We start from the raw sequence: 14,203 nt of genomic DNA, 5'->3' as shown, positions 1-14,203 counted from the left end.
CAAAAGCAATACAAGTTTTTTAATACCATTACTCGGTCTCTCTTCATTATCTTGCAAAACAAAGTCCAATGTCGCTCCCTCTAAATTACCCTAGCAGGCCTGGGGCCGCATCAGAGGAACCAAAACACAACTGTCCATGTTAAGGTTATCGGCATCAAGATCTTCTTAGCTAGACGTCCGACGACAGGTGACCACGAGCTATGCGGGGTGTTCATGAGAATGTTTGCCTGCTTGCTAACATCCGGGCACTTCCCATCGAGCAGATCCTGCATGCTAGACCTCTTTCCCACGGCCGCTTTCCCGTCCGGCATGCACTCTCCCGCTTCGTACCCGCGCCTGAATTCAAGCGCATTGGCAAACATCCGCGCCTTCTGATCAGTGGTGAAGCCGTTCTGCGGTGTTTTGCCACGGCACGAGGAGTACTGTTCTCCAACCAAAAGCTATCCGTTAGTGCTCTTCTTTGAGTCCAATATGAGGGCGGCAGGACACTGACACTCATGTAGTTATTGATCTCAACCGCTGGACCACCAACACATGTTACCTGCGAGCATTGATAAACCACGTCACGATTACCCGAGGTCTGGGTCGCGTTTGTCAATCCATCTTGAATGAGACATTCCTGGCCGATCTCATTAAACGTATGACCGAGACCAAACCAGTGACCAACATCGTGAACAAGTGTTGTGGCGTCGCCTCCCTGAACATGCGCCTCTTCAATTACAATACCGTCTGCTTCATCGAGCTGCTGGTTTGGGAACGTGACGTACTATGCATGATGATAATCAAGAGTTAGTCATTGTTTTCTTTCATGATCAGGAAGTTAGTTGGAATGGCCTTACGCTGTTGAGTTCCTGGTCATTCTTTTCACTGCTTCGCAACCCATTGATAATCCAAACGGTCAATGTTAGCTTTCCAGGCGCGCGTGTGCGGCGTTGCCAGTCTAATAATTTAGCCTCCTGTCTGGTTACTCTTGACCAGTCCTCATTTGCCTTTGGCTCCCACCAATTGAGTGCCATAAAGCGGAAGTTGATCCTCACTGCTCCCAAAGCCTCGTTCAGGACATCGATCTACACACCTTCAGTTCCAATACTCTGACAATCTCTACAATAGATGAGTAAGAGCTTACCTGTCCTTTCACCCTCGACTCCAGCTCATTTGGTTTCTCGGCGGTCGAAGAGGCTCTCATATAATGAAAATATACTCCAACTTCCATAGAGTCAACTGCTTTGCAATTGCTAAAGCCTCGGAGGTCCCGTGATACTAATGGTATCCAGTCGAATACGTTGTCAACGAAGGCCTTTCTCCTTGCCAATCTCTGAGAGTATAAATTTTGGCACTCGGAAATATTGGCTGGGATGGAGATTTTTCCCATGTCGACAGGAGCAGGGTCCTTTTTGGCAAAGTACTCGAAATACGCCGTCTCAAGGATCGCCAGCGCCCGGGCATTGTTATTATTTATCGACTTTGCCGGAACATTGACATTGAGCTCGGCTTCAAACTGCTCAATCGTTGATTTATCGGGAGGTGTGACAACTTGAGACTCTGGGACCGCCAGAATTGCTGTTTCGTTAACACCTTGGAAGCTGTCCGATGGTTGAGCGGCAAAGGAGGCCGTAGTAGCTAGCTCTGGCGATGAGACTGTATAAGTAGCTTGACCGGCACCAAGAGAGCCGGTTCGAGACCTTTTCAATTTAGCAAGAATTACTAAGGTATCAAGAAGCACTTACACTTGAGTCGATGCAACATTGCCCGGGTCATCAACTGCCCGAGTGCCTGACGCTTGAGGGGCACTAAGTGCAGTGGTTCCTGATCCCTGGACCTGGACTAACGTAGAGCTACCGGGACCTCTGGGTACGCTGGATTGCGCCTGAGAACTGCGCTGTGCTGAATTCGAGTTTGGAATACTTGCTGATGCTTCGCCGCTTTGTACAATTACTCTAGATGAAGGAGCTTCCCTCGAGTCTGTTATCCCTCTCGAAGGGACCGCTTGACCAGACACGCTGACTTGGACCGAAGACGCTACTTCTTTGGGAGAATTGGGAGAGGCAGGCACAGCAGATGATGCAGGAGCAGCCTTAGATGTAACCTCTACATTCGCAGAGGAGGGCTTGATGATTTGAATAGAAGGCTGCGCTGAACTTGGACGAGCTTCTGATACGGGTGGTCTTGCTACGGAAGAAGCCTCTTGCGGTGTGTTGGGCCTGGTGCTTACGGATGGAGGAGCGGCTGGTTCTATATGCTCTCATGTCAGCAAAGTCTCGCACAACAAGACATAAAGCAGCGAGTCCGCCTTAAGGGCCTTTCACTATTTGTACTGACCTGGAGAGCTGACTGGCACTGGCGGCCTGGAGACAGAAGATGCTGGAGCATCAGAAGTTGACAAGTTGCTGAAGTTTTGCGCAGACACCCAGGATAACGGCCCAGATAGGAGACAGATGAAGGAAAGGAATCTCATGTTGAAGTCAACTCGAATTCACTCCAATGGTTATTTTCAATATTGAATTTGAGCAGAGACATCTCAAGATGGGAAGACCGTGCCGATCATTATTATACGCTTCATGTGGACCATCTCCAGAACTCGCTTGAGCTATCCAAAACCGTTTGAAGAGGGTCTCTTCAACCAGATGGCTGGAATACGCCACGCTCGCTGCTAGCAGAGTAAGGCTGGATGCATTCGGCATTTTGATTCACACATGCGGGGAAAGCTGGCAGCTTGGGTAGATGAACGAGCTGAACAGCTTCTGCCAAGCCTGTCTCTTTGAGCCACAGACGTTGGCGGTGCTTCAGCCGCAGTGCTTCGATCCATCTCCGACGTCGTCTGCTGTGATAGGCGGATTTGACAACCTCCTCATATGGAGAACAATGTCTTGAGATATGTAGACAAAAGCTCCCCGCAGCTCCTATTCCGCGATCCACCCGAGGCAAATGCTTCGACGGTGTTGAAGTCACTTCACAGAGCTGCTGATCATTCCAGCAGAAGCAGCAAAGATGGCTACGGGCAAACATGTCGTAATTGTTGTTTCAGTGCTATATGTTGCCTCATTCCACGATGCCAACAAGCGGTATTCCGCAAAATTTGGCTAGATTCTCTACAGGCGGGTCACATTCGAGGTCATCTTTTCCGGCGGGGAATGCAGCTTTCTCATTGACATATCAATGCTATTGCGCCACAACAGCCATTCGCTCGAATACCCTGGAGCGTATTGGATGTTTGCGGCAGTCGTGTGCCACTCCATAACCTACTAATACCAAATTGTAGAGCCATCCTAGAGCCCAGACTTGCGCCAAGGCTGGCCATTGAGGCGTCTCTCCGTCCTCGTGACATTTTTGCCAGGCATAACACCAGCTGCGCTTTTAGACAGGCAGGTCACATTCTTAACGCATCTTTAGCTTTGAGTTTAATTTCCTTGGCTTCCATGACTGCCGCTACGGCTCAGCCCTAGGACTGAGACACTGGAGTTCTGGGATAGACTGAAGTTCGGACCGAGAAACTGGATTGTGTCCCGCATCATCCGCGCCCGGGGTAGAGAGTAGAAGACATCTTAGTGAGCTGAGCAATCAAGGACACCAATGAGAACCCACAATGGCGATCAAATAGAGAAAATGCGGGCGAAAATTCGTCCCTAAAGATGGCGAGACAAATATGCAGCAGCTGGTAGAACCGACCGAAGCGCTGGGGTCCCTGCACCTACTTGTATATTTGCCCGTTTGCGTGAATGTTATTTGACTGAACCTTATGTGCAGAAATCAAGTGACGCGAAACATTCCAATGGTGCCTACGACGCCCCATGACGTCTGAGTCACCTATCCAATTACTTAATCCTTTTCACGAACACTAAAGCTACGTGAAAGTGATGTTCAAAAGCGAATCGTTGACGGATCAGACGTAGATGTAGCACAAAAATAAAGTAGCTGTGTTGTTCCAAGAATCAAAACTGGGTTTAATCCATCTCTCACATTCAGCACTGCTCGTGTAACACCAAATATTTAATATTCGGTATCAGCCGAGTGATTACGTAGTTGGTCCCATTCAACTTTTGCTGTCCATTTCGTGCCATGATATTTGGAAATGCCCTTACATAGAAGAAGTCTAAACGAAAGTCAAGAAGAGAAACACCAGCTTTGTACTCCAGCCCCCAAGACCCCTCATATCAGTCTATCAAGCCAGACTAAACTGGACGTTCACACCAAGAGTGTCGTAATTTTGTACAAGACGGAAACTACATTCTCGGAGCCCGACGACGGCCGAATTCATATCCACCGTAGATGGTCGACGCCGAAGTGTATTCATCAGACTTGCGAGTCTCAAAGGTCGTCGGGGTGGGCGATACCTCTGAAATGGAGGGGCTCACCAGGGACGGTCGAGCACTGGCCACGGTGGTGCCGAGATACTTGGTCGAACTCGACTCCTGGGACGACTGGGAAGATGAAGAGGGAGGATAGTCGTAACCACCAGGGATGCTGCTGGCAGTTGAGCTAATCAGAGTTGGAAGAGCACTCGAGATGGTGGTACCCAAGGTTGAGCTTGAAGCTGGGTAATAGGTGTCGTAGCCTCCAGGGATATCCGAAGTGCTGCTAGAGACGAGTGTAGGCTTGGCGCTGCCTACAGTAGTTTCCGGCGATGCGGTGGACTCCTGAGTGGAGGGAAGGTAGTCGTATCCGCCAGAAACGCTGCTCAGAGTTGCTGTACCTGTGGGTGTGACGAGAGTGGCCAGAGCGCTGGAGATTGTGAATCCCGGTGCAGAAGTGGAGGGAACGGAAAGATACGACGACACAGACGTGGAAGTGGATTCCTCGTGAGTTGTGCAAGGTTCCTTGGATATAGAAGAGGCAGCGCTGCTCCCGAGAGAGGTAGGAGTAGTGTTGGACAAGCTGGGGGCGGTGGTGGTAGGGTAGCCGAGCGTGGTGGAAAGCCGAATGGAGGTTGGTGATGAAACAGATGGAAAGCCACTGGAGACTCCTGTACCGCGACTAGTCGACGAGGAGGCAGTCCCGGTGCTGAGAGGTACGGTCTTCGTGAGGGTGACGACAACTGTAGTCCTCTTCGTGGTATGAGAAGTGGAGAGAGGGGGTGTGGATGCTCCGGGATGCTGAGAGGAGACAGTGGTGTTGAAGACTGATGTGGTGGTGAGGGTGGTCAACGAATAGGAAATGGGGGGGGCGATACTCGACTTGGATCGTGTGGAAAGAGACGGCAGAGGAGGAATGCTGATCGTGGGGATGCTTGGGATGCTTTGAGTCGTAACTTTTGAAGAAGTGGACGAGTCTGTGTCAGTGGTGCGGATGGTCTTGGTAACGGTGCGAGTAATATGAGTGCGGGTAGAGTTCGTCCAGAGGCTCGAGGGGGAGCCAGTGATAACACTTGTGCCGGCAGTGCCGCCATGACTGGAAGAGCTGGGAAGGCTGAGGGTTCTGGGATATCAATTAATATCAATGGAAATTGCGAAAGAATGTCAACTTACGACGTAGTATTGGTGGCCCAGGTTGGAGAGGAGCTCGGGGTGCCAGCACTAGGCAGCTGGGAGGAGAAAGTGACTCCCGTAGTTGGAGTCCATGATGACACTGCTCCGGTGACTTCAGAAGAACTGCTAGAGCTAACGTAGGGGGACGAGTTGGTGTGACGGAGGGACGTAGACGCAGGAATTAGAATGCTGGACGACAAGGTCTTAGAGCTCAAGCTTCCTGGAATGCCCGTACTAGAAGGCTCGCAAGTGTGAATGTACGGAGACGTCACAGTCAAGATCTCTGTGAGAGTCACGGTACTGGCACACTGAGAGCCACAAGCAGTGACAGTGACCGTCGCCGGAGGATGCGGGATGAGGTAGTTGTTGGCGTTGGGAGGGATGGCGTTTACCAAAGAGGCACTGCCAAGTCGGGTCAGCAATGGTCGAGAAATATATGATTGAATCCTCACCTAAGACCTAAAAGGACGAAGTAAAGTGCGACAGGGACCATGACTGGCAGGGGGTTCGGGATATCAAACGAGTGTGGCGTTGCAACAGCTGGTGCTTGCGGGTTTGAGATGAGAAGCGAAACTCCAGTACACCATTACGTCTGTCCAGACAGCTTTATATCAAGAAGCCCATCTTATGTACACCAATGCTAAATGACACAGCATATATTTCAGAGCATTCTCGATTGCAACGCCGACGGGAGGGCCGGTAGACATCCTCGTCACGGAAGCCGTTACCCCGGCCTAGACCGTCCTTCGGCGAGGCTTTTCATGCAGGGCGCCGCTGAGAGCCAACAACACAGCGATGGATTCAAGTATCTCCCTATTTAATTTCCGAGCTAAACAGAAGTTAGAGGCTTGCCCTCGTGGTTGTTTGAAGCGAGATCGCACAAGCCGCAACGTTCGAGATGCGTCGTTGCCACATGGGTCAAGGGGATGGGTACCTGATCTCATCTGAGCCAGACCGTCAGGATTGTTTGACAAAACCATTTGAACTTCACGAGTGATAATTTGAGCCGAAAACAGATGGGATTTTTGGCAAGGAAAGCCATATAATTTAGCAATCTCAAGTAACGGCTACAACGTGTGATGCTACATAGCTTGGATGCGCTCCAGAGCTGGCACTTCAGGATGCAGTGTTCGTTTGCGGGTAGAATTCGGAAGACAAGATTAATGCCCCTGCCTTTCAGATTCGACGGGAAATCTTGGTAGGCAAACAAGAGCGGCGAGAAAACAGAGTCGTGTGAATGAGCACGGCTGCAGATGCCCTCGTTGCGGCTGCAGGTGTCCGTCCCACACAATCTCCAGCAGACAACCCACATAGTCAAATAACTTCAAACGAGCAAAATAGGCAAGAAGTGCAAATTCGCGTTATCCCGGCCTTAAGGTTGGAGCATCGGAATACGATTTTGTGATCTGCGTGTTCTGGAGTGCACATGTACGAGAATCTGACATCCTCTTCGCCCCGAATTGTAGAATGTTTGAAGCTTCGAGCTTTTCAAATAGCCTGGAATCACTATTCTCTAAGGATGCTCCAGCACGACAGATCTCGTACTTTTTCATCACGCATGAGATACTACGGTAGGGAGGGACTTTTTTGCTTTCTGGCTTCCAACAAGATGGTGTAACACCGACGCCAATGCACGCGTCGGGTGTGTGCATGCCTGCATTGACGTAGCTGCGGGTTTCCGACCGATCAGGGGTGGGACCAAACAGACAACATCTGTTCCCTTCATAATAAAAAGAAGTTTAGAGCCTGTGTCCTTGGTTGCAGGACCAGAGAATGCACCTACACATAAACCCCATTTAGGGACCGGATTCACAGAAACAGTTCATTCTACTTGTAAGGTAGTTATACCGGGGAGGTGCATCCTGCAGATGAGCAACACGTACAATCAGATCCCGTAAACTTGACATTCTTGTCACATGTTGATTGCGGGAGTATGTGCGATTTCTGCGGCGGGAAGGATGAAGGAAGCACTTTTGTCTAGAAGTTTCCGTTGCAACAGAAAAGTCGGAAGTTTTCTAATCGGCCGAAGGCGGGAGTCATCTTTGTTACTTTGGAAGGATCAGCAGAGCTTCACGTCTTGTTTGCACTTCATCCCGGGTTGTGTGGGCCGTCTCACACCCGTTGATGTTTGTCCTTGTTGGTACTCGGAGATTTGGGCGAGCGGCTGTACTGGATTTGGGGGATAGTCCCTCTACAACACACCTTGATCTGCACGGGATGTTTTGTTTGACCAAACCTTGCCCCGACCTGTCCAGGCTACGGTATCACCTCGCTGCGTGGCACGCGTGGCCAAAGGCGTTCGAAGTTACGGTTGTGCGCCACATCACCGAGGACGGGGGCCATGAATCATTGATCCTCGTACAATGCGACTAAATTGGCACTCTGTGTAGAGTAAAGTAATGTTCACATACAGAGCAAAAACACGTATCTGAGACTGTCTTAAGCTCTGCGAGAGGAATCATTGCCAAGCTCTTCCACAGTTGCAGGTTACACGGCCGGGTAAGGAGTCGTAAGGTGGCCACAATCGCGGCACCTATGTGTGCGATTCAATTCTCCTCGACACGCCCAGCCGCTTGATTTGGTTGTGGCAGGTCCCGCTGGAATAGATGAAAGATCAAGTGCGTGATGCAACTGTCTCGCACTGCACCCTGGGAGGGTACCCTCGCCTCTTCGTCTTGCGAGCAAACAACTTTGGGATAAAGATGTGCAGTCTATTCATAGTCCCGCACCTCAAATTTCTGGATACTCTCTGGATAATCTCCATCCCAACATACTGTTCTCAGAGGACCGCCTTTAATGCCTTGAATGCATCATCTCGACTGCCCGAGAACCTGAGCTCTGAGGTCTTCCAGTTAATGACGTTCCAGATATTCTCCACGTATGCCGCCTTTCCATTAAGATACTATCACTCTCCTTGATTAGTCTACTAGAGTCTCAAGCACATGTTCTCATCCGTGGGGACGAACCTGTAGGTAGTACGCGTGCTCCCACATGTCGACACCAAAGATGGGCACACCCTTGGTGACGGGGTCCTGGTCCTTGGTGGTAACGATGCTGAGGCCTGTGACATCGTCCTTGACCAGCCAACCCCAGCCGCTGCCGGTGATACCAAGCAGAGCGGCATTAAAGGCCGCTTTGAATTGATCAAGGCTACCCCAGATACGAGTAACCTCGGCGATCAGCTTCGGTGCCGCATCAGGCGAAGCATCCGGGCTTGAAGCTGGGGAGAGGTTCTCCCAGAAGAGAGAGTGGTTGATGTGGCCACCGCCGTGAAAGTTGAGGGCTGCGAGGACCGTGAATCGACTTTGGAGAGGGTTCGCGTTGTAGGTCTCTATGGCTTTGTTCAAGTTCGTGACGTATGTTTGGTGACTGTTTAACTCAATGATTAGTACCTTGGTGACGCATACTCCGTTTCTCCCCGGCACAATGCGGCTTACTGTTTGCTGTGATGTAGCTCCATGATTTGAGCCGAGATGTGAGGCTCGAGAGCCTGCGGATGAGATTAGCATATAGCGGCTCTATCGAGCAGTGATGGGAAACTAACATCGTAAGCGTAGGGAAGCTTAGGTAGCGTGTACTGCGCGCTGGTCATTGTGAAAATATTGATGCCGGTGTGGTCTGGTTAGCTAGGCTGTGCAGCGAATATCGTGAGGTCTTGGAACTGTGTGTAGATGAAGTTGAGTCAATGGGAAAGGGTTTCGAGGGGTAAGGACTTAGAATCCAGAGTCACTCCCGCCGGCAAAGACATACAACCGGTCCAAATGAGGGGTAGAAGTGAGCACATTTCATCATCTTGGCAATAAGACTCGCCTTTTCCATGTCCGTTGAGGCCGAGGATGTGATGAACACCTTGATGGCTGCCCTTCCTCCGTCTCATTGACCGGCTCCATTCCGACATTGCGTGGGTCATGGTGCTAACGCCCACCGACGATTCGGGCATCTCCACCAGCCCATATGCCTCGAGATTCAGTCCTCGTCAAGATACATCTTCGAGAGGACTGTTGTCAACTTCGATGTGTTTTTTAGTAAAGTCAACAGTATGTAAGTCGCGGCGATATGTGTATGTAGCGCAGACCGGCTTAAACATGATCAATATTGCTCTAACTTGCTCACCAGGAAACCCGTGCAGGGCCCTCCAGTCCCAAAGTTGGGGTCAGCGATGTGCTATGATTGGCCAACTTATTGTTAGTTACCCCCCGGTCCGCGACCCGTTCACTCTCGTTTTGGGATGACAGGGATAGAGAGACAGATTGAGCACCTTGAGGGAGTTATTAGGATCAATCGAGATGTTTAAAGCATCGCGAAGGCTCTACCTTTCGAGTTGCTGGTTTGTACAGTTGTTCCAATTCTCACAAGTCGGCCTTCCAACAGCATCCACCGACTTGCTAGCCATACTCACAACTCATTCACATCTCACCATGTGCGGCCCAGATACCTGCACCAAGCCCCGAGGCGGCGCTTTGGCTGTTCTCAACCAACCTTGCAGCCAGCACAGCCCGACAACGCCGAAACAGCGCCTTCGCGGAGACCTCGCTTTTCATACGCCTGGTCAACCGGGATGCTCTTTGGCGACCCATGCACGAATCACAGGCGGCGAAGGTTGCGATTTACAGTCGTTGTCCGAGATGATTGTCGTGATACAGTAAGTAATGCTGACCTGAACGTCGCTAGGTGGGGTTGAGTAGCATCAGGCATTAACAAAGCTTTTCTTAACAGTCAGTCCGGTGACCTCACTCGTAAACTTGAAGATTGCGGCTTGTTCGAACGCTTCGCCTTCTCCGGTGCCTCGATCCTCGACAACGGTTCTATACTGGAGTTGGCGTTGAAAAGGCCAGTCTCGCTGGAAGTCGGCGATGATGGCATCATTGGCCGTAGAGTTTCTGTCTTTCCAGGGACAGGAATGGATCATGCATGCGCCGAGGGCATCGTTGGCTTCAATTTTGTCCACGCGTCGTGAAAGCAGTAGATCGCATCTGACTTGAGGAACCTATTTTAGCATGGCATTTGGCGTTTGAGCGATATTGGCGTTCAATATTCATTCATGGTTTTAGTTCGTGGACTACCTTAGACTTGTAATCCCGAGCATGATTCTTATGTCCGTTAGCAAAATGAGTGCATCTCTATATTTGAGTCACAAAGTCCATGCACTCTGTGTCTCCGCACACTCGAATTTAGACACATCGATTCACGAGACATACGACACACCCATCTGTGTTTCCAATTTACTCGCGATTCTCTTCATTCAATGGCCTTACCTCACTTACCGAAACATCCTCGCGCGTGTACACGCGACTGCATTTGACCACCATGGGAATCATCGCCCTGTAAGAGTAGAAAAGCCCTCCTGCAAGTCTCCAGAGCCGTTTGGGCTTTTAAGTACCAAGACACCTTCGTAGGGACCGTTTAAGCTAACTATTGTCCTACCCATCTGCTATTCAAGTTGATCTCTTGCTTCATAATGATGATTGATAATCCTTACAATACTTGACTCACACAGGGCCAAGAACGCCGAAGCTCTATTTTCAAGATGCATTAGTATGTGGAGGAACATGACCTCGCAATCGAGAGCGGTGTTAAACGGCTGATGGGATAGGCATCTTGCTACACCTTCGACCATTGTCGGTGACAGGAATGTCCGAGAAACCATGACATACAGTGGTAGCTTCATAAGTAAGCACTGGACCTTTCAGTACGATGAGTACATGAGTGAGGACCTTGGATACGACTTCGCACTGCACATGTTGAAATAAACTGGAAGAGATTGAGTACTACAGATCTTCTGGCAGCAATACTCTCAAGGTTAGAATTATATAAACTATCAGCGGTGACGACGATCTACGCCGTGTTGTCGACGGCCTCAGAAACGGCGCCGACTACCTATACGGAGTCAATACTCAACATCCAATTGGGTTGATTTTACAGACATAATACATCACCCGTTGTGGAAATAAATCAATAAGAGAGGACATTTGAAGAAAAGAATGCCCCGGCAAGTGGTACCTGGACGTATTGGCGAGACATCGTGACATCATGCGACAAAGCTACATCATATTCCAGGTTGCCCAATATCCAAAGACGCGTTGGTGTTATTGGAATGACTAATAAAAACACATTGCAAGAGACGCCAGAAGGCCTTGCCACGTTCCGTATGCTAACTTCTAGCATGCTAACTTCTAGCATGCTAACTTCTAGCTGCCAAAACGAATACGATGTGAGGTGACGATCAATACGAGGTACGAAACCGTGATACGAAATCCCCTCATACTTCGTCTAGCAAAATTATTCGGCAAACCCCCGGAAAAATTCGCCTTTGCTACAAACGTTCTCGATGAGATTTTTGAAGCACGAGACGCTTCTGCAAAGTCGATGACAGCGTCTGGTCTAGTGTCTCCACTTTGAACCGAAGAATGCAAATGGAAAACCAGATGGTGATAAGCGAAAACTATTTTGCTTGATGATTCTGCCAAGCCAGTTCGGCACTGCTGAGCTAATGTGAGACCCGATGTCTCTAGTTGGGTGAAGTCAAAAGCCGAAGGTATTCAGCCTTTTACATAGAGAAGGGGCTTGCGGAGTAGTCCCGACCCTAAGGTTAGTCTCGGCTATTCTTGGTTCTCGGGGAGCAACGTAGCATAGCTTGACTCGTGGGGGAGGGAGGCAAAATCAATGGTTGGGCAGAGCTTCACGGTTAGCATTTTCTTTCCATCGGTTCAGCGACCCGGGCCAAGAGGCTGGCGGACAGCGGAGCTGGATTGATCGGCCGTTCGGCAGCAACCGACTAACCCGGTCTTGGTCAAAGACAAGAGGGTCTCTAGTGGGCTGATTGGCACGCTTCCTCGCCGTGTCCCAAGCTGGAAAGCCAGGGTCTATTTTCAGCATGTTTCTGACGTCAAACAAACTCTGTCTTCAAAGAGCCTCTTCCCATTCTGGTGAGGTTCGGCCTGGTTGGGAACTGAAAGACAGCCCGATGGGTTGTTAAGCCCCTGCCACAAATATGGGGTCCTCTAGACGCTAGCTGAGCCATGAGATCATGAGGACCGTGGAGATATTGAGCTGTCAACTTTAACGGGTTAGTTGCCGGGGCGAACGGCTAAGGCGAGGTGGGTTGCTAGTCAATACGAACAACTTAGAACAATTTTCCCGCCCTTTCGGCTCCACTGACGAGCCTCTCGCACACAGGCGAACACGAGATGTTGAAGTTTGTCTCCAGAAGAGAGGCGGAGAGATCGACTTTGAGAGTCTTACGATGCTTCGAGTAACCTGTATATAACCATTGCAACATCGCTGCTGAAATGTTGTAATCCTCCTCATCACACTCAGCTTCATCAACAACATCAGCAACATCATTAACCTCCATTTTATCTACAGCCATTCATATCTACAATTGACATCCTCGGCATCTTTCAATCACATTCATCTTATCTTCAATCAATATGATGAACAAGATCGTCTTCGCTTTGGCCATGGCCTCCGCCGCCGTCGCGGCTCCTCTCAATGCCCGCCAGGACGCCTGCCAGGACGCCTACAAGGCCTGCATCGCCGCCGGTACCCCAGAGGTTGCCTGCTCATGCACTTTGACGGCCTGCGTCGGTGAGGATAACGCTCGCAACCGCGAGTACTGTGCCTCCGCGACAGCCAACCTCCCCAAGCCCACCTCTACCGGCATCCCCGGCGGCTGCAATCCGGCTCATCCCGGATCTTGCCCCTCCTCCTACTTCACCTACACTACTGCCACTGCTACCGCCGCTCCCGCGCCAACCTTCACTTCCATCTCCGGAATCCCGGGTGGCTGCAACCCTGCTCACCCCGGTTCCTGCCCCTCCTCCTACTTCACCTACCCGACCTTGTCCGCCACCGCTGTGCCCACTCCTGCACCCACCTCCGGATCCGGCGGAAGCGCCCCCGCCTACCCCAACCCCAAGGCAGTTGAAGGCAAGAAGTGGACGATCAAGGACATGACCCGCTACTGCGGCGAGAAGAACGACGGCTGCGACTACAACTTCGCCATCGAGGCTGACGGAAAGACTGAGCGCTGCACCGTCATCCGCATGCCCGGCTCCAACGCGGCCACCGAGAGCTGGTCCGACCAGCCCTGCACTTCCGGCTCCAACTTCAAGGTCTCTTGGGGCTACGTTGCCAACCCTGCCCCTGCTTTCGCCGTCGTCACCGTCGTCAACGGCAAGGAGCTTGCATGGTTCGGTGTCTCTGACATCAACGGCAAGCCTGTCACCACTGCTCCTTCCAGCCCCTTTGGCTCCGGCCAATTCGGCAACCTCGGCCCCGAGCAGGTTTACACCTACTAAGTGGCTGAAAAATCTCATATAAAAACTGCATTCATCGATTTTAGCGACTATTGATTTGACGATACGATACACCGAGGCATATGATACGAAGCATAGAGAAGGTATCCAAAACTAGACACTCATTATGATAATGTTAAATACTCCCTGTACATTATAGATGTACAAATACACAATCCTTAAAGATTATTTGCAAAGTCTTCCGCGCCCAGTGTTTCCGCTGCCGTGATGCTCGTTGACGTAGAATCGTGTAATTGCTCTCGGTTGATAATTGTGTACAAAATTCGCAATTCGTTACATCAGATTCCACGAGTACAGACATGTCCTCACCGGACTGCCTCATACTGGTGTTGATAGTCTGGACGTATGTCATGGTACAGATCTGTGCACGTGGCTAATGTGACTCCTCTTGTATGAAAGTGCCAACTGAGATCGCGGACTCGC

At 50.5% G+C, this 14,203-nt stretch overlaps 6 protein-coding genes across 6 annotated transcripts; 2 read left to right on the top strand and 4 right to left on the bottom strand.

Moving 5' to 3' along the window:
- Positions 1–110: 110 nt before the first annotated feature.
- On the bottom strand, positions 111–2,455 carry CPAR01_12162 (uncharacterized protein; the record flags this gene model as incomplete). Its single annotated transcript, XM_060496420.1, has 6 exons — positions 111–440; positions 494–766; positions 840–1,067; positions 1,127–1,682; positions 1,728–2,232; positions 2,320–2,455. The coding sequence occupies 6 exons, from the start codon at positions 2,453–2,455 to the stop codon at positions 111–113; spliced, it is 2,028 nt and encodes a 675-aa protein (XP_060345205.1).
- Positions 2,456–3,142: 687 nt separating this feature from the next.
- Positions 3,143–3,325, bottom strand: CPAR01_12161 (uncharacterized protein; the record flags this gene model as incomplete). The annotated part of the gene is made up of 1 exon (XM_060496419.1): positions 3,143–3,325. One exon carries the CDS (start codon positions 3,323–3,325, stop codon positions 3,143–3,145), a length of 183 nt encoding a protein of 60 aa, XP_060345204.1.
- An 895-nt stretch (positions 3,326–4,220) lies between these two features.
- CPAR01_12160 (uncharacterized protein) lies at positions 4,221–5,955 on the bottom strand (the record flags this gene model as incomplete). The annotated part of the gene is made up of 3 exons (XM_060496418.1): positions 4,221–5,412; positions 5,463–5,864; positions 5,915–5,955. The coding sequence occupies 3 exons, from the start codon at positions 5,953–5,955 to the stop codon at positions 4,221–4,223; spliced, it is 1,635 nt and encodes a 544-aa protein (XP_060345203.1).
- A 2,286-nt stretch (positions 5,956–8,241) lies between these two features.
- Positions 8,242–9,054, bottom strand: CPAR01_12159 (iron/manganese superoxide dismutase; the record flags this gene model as incomplete). The annotated part of the gene is made up of 4 exons (XM_060496417.1): positions 8,242–8,364; positions 8,429–8,831; positions 8,900–8,952; positions 9,007–9,054. The coding sequence occupies 4 exons, from the start codon at positions 9,052–9,054 to the stop codon at positions 8,242–8,244; spliced, it is 627 nt and encodes a 208-aa protein (XP_060345202.1).
- Positions 9,055–9,880: 826 nt separating this feature from the next.
- On the top strand, positions 9,881–10,419 carry CPAR01_12158 (uncharacterized protein; the record flags this gene model as incomplete). Its single annotated transcript, XM_060496416.1, has 2 exons — positions 9,881–10,104; positions 10,179–10,419. 2 exons carry the CDS (start codon positions 9,881–9,883, stop codon positions 10,417–10,419), a joined length of 465 nt encoding a protein of 154 aa, XP_060345201.1.
- Positions 10,420–12,892: 2,473 nt separating this feature from the next.
- CPAR01_12157 (uncharacterized protein) lies at positions 12,893–13,762 on the top strand (the record flags this gene model as incomplete). The annotated part of the gene is made up of 1 exon (XM_060496415.1): positions 12,893–13,762. The coding sequence occupies one exon, from the start codon at positions 12,893–12,895 to the stop codon at positions 13,760–13,762; it is 870 nt and encodes a 289-aa protein (XP_060345200.1).
- Between the last annotated feature and the right edge of the window lie 441 nt (positions 13,763–14,203).

This window comes from Colletotrichum paranaense (assembly GCF_030867605.1).
Source record: "Colletotrichum paranaense strain IMI 384185 chromosome Unknown Scaffold_10.1, whole genome shotgun sequence".
NCBI lineage: Eukaryota > Fungi > Ascomycota > Sordariomycetes > Glomerellales > Glomerellaceae > Colletotrichum > Colletotrichum paranaense.
The sequence above is the reverse complement of the archived record's forward strand: the minus strand, read 5'-3'. Positions and strand labels throughout refer to the sequence as shown.